At 48.7% G+C, this 4,364-nt stretch overlaps 1 protein-coding gene across 2 annotated transcripts; it reads left to right on the forward strand.

The window, feature by feature from the left end:
• The first annotated feature begins 1,062 nt into the window (after positions 1-1,062).
• On the forward strand, positions 1,063-3,411 carry LOC121967257 (protein kinase PINOID-like). 2 transcript variants are annotated; one of them, XM_042517360.1, is made up of 3 exons: positions 1,063-1,542; positions 1,639-2,264; positions 2,510-3,411. In XM_042517360.1, the coding sequence occupies exons 2-3, from the start codon at positions 1,666-1,668 to the stop codon at positions 3,264-3,266; spliced, it is 1,356 nt and encodes a 451-aa protein (XP_042373294.1). In that variant the 5' UTR covers positions 1,063-1,542; positions 1,639-1,665; the 3' UTR covers positions 3,267-3,411. The 2 variants fall into 2 exon arrangements, with proteins under 2 accessions (XP_042373294.1, XP_042373293.1); XM_042517359.1 differs by having other exon boundaries at positions 1,063-2,264.
• The last annotated feature ends 953 nt before the right edge of the window (positions 3,412-4,364 follow it).

Genomic DNA, 4,364 nt, shown 5'->3' on the forward strand with positions numbered 1-4,364 from the left:
ATTTCACAAGGACAGGTGGAATTGGAATTTATACTTGTCTACGAATTACCCCCAAAGCTGTGATTTTATTGGTCGCGAATTGATACTTTATTCTTTTGATTAATTTATTTTTTGATAAATGATCTAAAATAGATTATCGATGAAATTTTTATACGTACTTGTCAGTGTATGATTAGGCGAGGATGACACTTGGCGGTCCATAATGTAAGGGGCCCACCTTAATATGTAGAACTAAGACACGTCATTAAAGTGCACATTTCATATAGTCTCGTGCCACCTAACAACTGAGATATTATTACCGAAACAAAGTAGCAAAACTCTTAAATGAATAAAATTTTCAAGATTTTTTTTTTAAATTATAAAGTTGAAAACTACTTTTAAAAATATTTCATCTTTGTTTTTTTCTAAAACGCAATTAAAATTATAAAATTTCTAAAATCATAACTAACTTTTAAATTACTCACCAGATGGATTTATTTTTCATTTTATTCTCTTCATGATCATTATGGTGCAATGGCTATGCATTTAAAAAATCAACATTTGTTGTATTAATTTTAAAATAAACACCATAATGTATAGTAGTGTTGTGCTTTTTAAAAATTAGCATCATAATTATACTATTCTAACATCATAATGACTGGTAGTATGGATAAAATAAAATAAATGCGTCAATTTGTAAAATTTAAAAATTAAATATACCTTTCAGAAAATCAACAACTTAAGACTTAAGTGCATGTTTTTTGATCAATTGCCAATACAACAATATTGGTCCAATATGATTAACAAATATTTTTTAAATAAAAAAAAAGATAAAATACTTTTTTAACATATAAGTCCTTTTATGTAAAATAGATTTTTTTCCTCCGAAGAAACTTACCCCTGTACTCTGAACTCACCACCTCCGCACGTGCCGAGTCAGCCGTTTACGAGCAAACGTAATAAACTGCAACCGTTAACTCGGGCATTAACTGTAACGGGAAACGTCAAATCGATTCCATTTCTAAACCGGCACGGGGGCCGATATATTGTTTGGTTAGCCACCGGTATAAATAAGCTCAGCTGTCTCCCTCCCTGGGCAGGGAGCTGAGCCTGAATGGAGAGATAGGGCAACCATAGAAGGTGCTCTAATGGCGGACCGTATTTCAAGTAGAGATTGTTAGCCTCCTCGCTGTTGCTTTGTTGGCGAAAAGTCGCTGATTCTTTTGGTGGGGCGGAGAGCAAGAACTGCAGCTAGCGTTTCTGGTTCTTGCCTGCAGCGCTCGGTGTCGGATAATGGAATGGCAGCGAGAAGGGACGAGGAGTGAGTGAGACCCGACGGTTCCTAACTCTTTGATTCCCTTGTTGCTTCCTGTTCCCCCACCGTTTCCATTGGCGAGTAGCACAGCGAATAGAATCGCTGACGATCTTCACTGCTCCTGGGATTTCCCTGTCTGCTCGGCGAATCGCCCCGTTTGTTGACGAGCATCGTTGTGCTTGTCGCCAATTGCGCCCCGCACTGTCTGATTCGGGAGAAAGATCCAAAGCGGCCTTCCCCTTTTTCCGGTTTCTCCTGTGCAATCCTGTTGAAAAAGATTGGATTTTTATGCTTTTCCAATATCTTGTTCGCTATCTAAGGTGTGTCGATTTGATGTGGTGAAGCTTGCGGGGGTGTTTTGGGAGGCGGAGATGTTGGATTTGGCGCTGGATTCCGATGGCGACGTCGGGCTGGAAGTGATTAACTCCAGCCAGAGCTCGATGAGCAGCAGTGGCGACAGCCGGAGTAGTTTCTCGCGTTTTTCATTTGATACTGCTGGACCTGCGCCGCTGGAGGCGACGGTGGAGCTCCCCGCCGGTCTTCGCCCCTGTGCTCCGACCCGGCTTCCATCCAAGCCGCACCGCTCGTCGGATCCGGCCTGGGCCGCGATTAGTTGTCGGTCTCTTCCCGCCAATCTCGGCCCCCGGGACTTCAAGCTCCTCCGCCGCATTGGCAGCGGCGACATCGGAACTGTCTATCTCTGCCGCCTGCGCGACGAGGCCTCGCCGCACCCGTACGCGATGAAGGTGGTCGACAAGTTGGCGCTGTCCAAGAAGAAGAAGCTCGATAGGGCGGCGACGGAGAAGAGGATCCTCCGGATCCTCGATCACCCCTTTCTCCCCACTCTCTACGCCGACTTCGATGCTTCGCCGCATTACTCCTGCGTCGTGATGGAATACTGCAGCGGCGGAGACCTTCACACGCTCCGCCACCGCCAGCCCCGCCAACGCTTCTCCGTCGCCGCCACCAGGTGCTCCACTGAACCTCTTTTCTTCGACTAGAAATCGAATCCTTTTCCCATCTTCCACCAACTTTTTCATATTACCTTCACGGAATTCACACAATTTTGAACTTTCTCTTCGATCGGAGACTACTTGGCGATCTCAATCATAACTGGAAAGATTCCTTCTTTCCAACTATTTGACCAGCTGTAACTGAAAGATGCTTCCTTTTGGCTCTGTTCCGGCTTTGACGTTGTTGATTGAAATGCCGTAGGTTCTACGCGGCGGAGGTGCTGCTCGCCCTAGAGTATCTTCACATGCTCGGTATCGTCTACCGCGACCTGAAGCCGGAGAACATCCTCATCCGCTCCGACGGCCACATCATGCTCTCCGACTTCGACCTCTCCCTGGAGTCCACCTCCTCGCCCACCCTCGAGCCCATCGCCACCTCCACCCCGGCGGACAGGGGCCACTCTGCCGCTGAAAACGGCGAGCGCTTCCCCGCCGATCCCTCCTGCCTCCCCTTCCTCGCTCGCCGGCCGCCACCCCACATGGCCACGAAGGCCGACCCTTGGCGCTTCGTCGCGGAGCCTGTCGACGCTCGGTCGTGCTCCTTCGTGGGTACTCACGAGTACGTCGCGCCAGAGGTCGCCGCAGGCCAGCCCCACGGCAGCGCCGTCGACTGGTGGGCCTACGGCATCCTCCTCTACGAGCTCCTCTACGGGCGCACTCCCTTCGCCGGGCCCACCAACCTGCAGACTCTCCACAACATCGTCAAGCAGCCGCTATCCTTCCCGACGGCCGACCCTTCCTCGTCGGCGGCGAAGGATCTCATCGCCAGCCTGCTGGCTAAGGACCCCACCGCCCGCCTCGGCTCCCGGCGCGGCGCGGCGGACGTCAAGGCGCACCCTTTCTTCAAGGGCATCAACCTGGCGCTCATGCGCTCGCACCGGCCGCCGGTCCTGCCCGGTCCGATCCGCTCCCACTCCCGTAAGCAGCCCCCCATGCCAAACCAGTTCGAGTTCTTCTAATTTCTAGTCCGACCCGATCCGACCCGACCCGACCCGATTCCATCGGTCGGGTAAATTTTCACATGTGGTCCAGAACATGTACAACACTGCATTGACTTATCAAATGTACCACACGCAGTGACTAATGCTCAAGTTTCCTCCTTAACATTGTACGTAACTGGTTTGACCTTGGTGGAACTGTCGTGAAGAAGCCTATGCCGAAGGTATGGCGCAATCCCGAGCCGAAAATAGGACAGCGGGCACCCAACTGGGCACGCGCAACCAAGACGCGTGTCTGCTCGGAGACGTGTCTGGCAGCCGTCAGGCGGGGCGTAGCTGCCCCGGTGGTGGGTGTTCCGAGCGGGCTGGGCGGAGAGAACGACGTCCACGGGACTTTGTCCCTGGAGACAAGACCCGGAGCGGATGCGTGAAGGGCAGAGGCAGACAGAGAGAACTTTATCGACTGCAGGCCAGCGTGAGTAAATATGCCTGGATACATATGGTAATTGTCATTAATTACATTATAATTAAAAATTTTAAAAATAAAATAAAATAGAAGTGAGAGATATGATATAGCATAGCAGAGGGTAGATAACGTGATGGAGGAGTAATGGCTGCATGCTGTGGCGTGGAGCAGAATACAGGGCTACGTGAGTAATGGGAAGGCAGCTAGAGAGAGGAGGCAGTGATTTGTGGGCAGTTAATACGAGGAGGTACGAGAGCAGCGGAGGACATGGAGAGAGAGGAGGGGGGAGGCGATCGAGGAAGATGAAGTAAGGGAGGGGATCAAACACTTGTGTGACGACATGAAGATTTGAACTGAACTGTCAGATGATGGAAGGGTTTGGACAGACTTTTACAAGGCAATTGGAGGAAGGAAGCATGCCAATTGGCCAGAGGCAGCTGTTGCACGGTGAGCATTAATTTCTGCTCCCACTGCAATTTGCAGAGGGAAATGGTGAAATAATACAATAAAATTAAGAGTGTTAAATAGTTAGAATTTGATGGGTCAAAATAAAATTTTTATATTTATTTTTTAATTATTAAAATTGTATGTAATAATAAAATATTTTATATTTAAATTTTGATTGATCTGATTTTAACTATTAGGATTTACCC

The sequence above is a fragment of the Zingiber officinale genome, chromosome 3B (genome assembly GCF_018446385.1).
Source record: "Zingiber officinale cultivar Zhangliang chromosome 3B, Zo_v1.1, whole genome shotgun sequence".
NCBI lineage: Eukaryota > Viridiplantae > Streptophyta > Magnoliopsida > Zingiberales > Zingiberaceae > Zingiber > Zingiber officinale.

Coding starts and splice junctions, on each gene's coding strand:
- LOC121967257 (XM_042517359.1), top strand. CDS start 1,666: ATGTTGGATTTGGCGCTGGATTCCGATGGCGACGTCGGGCTGGAAGTG. Junction 2,265..2,509: donor TTCTCCGTCGCCGCCACCAG/GTGCTCCACTGA, acceptor GAAATGCCGTAG/GTTCTACGCGGCGGAGGTGC.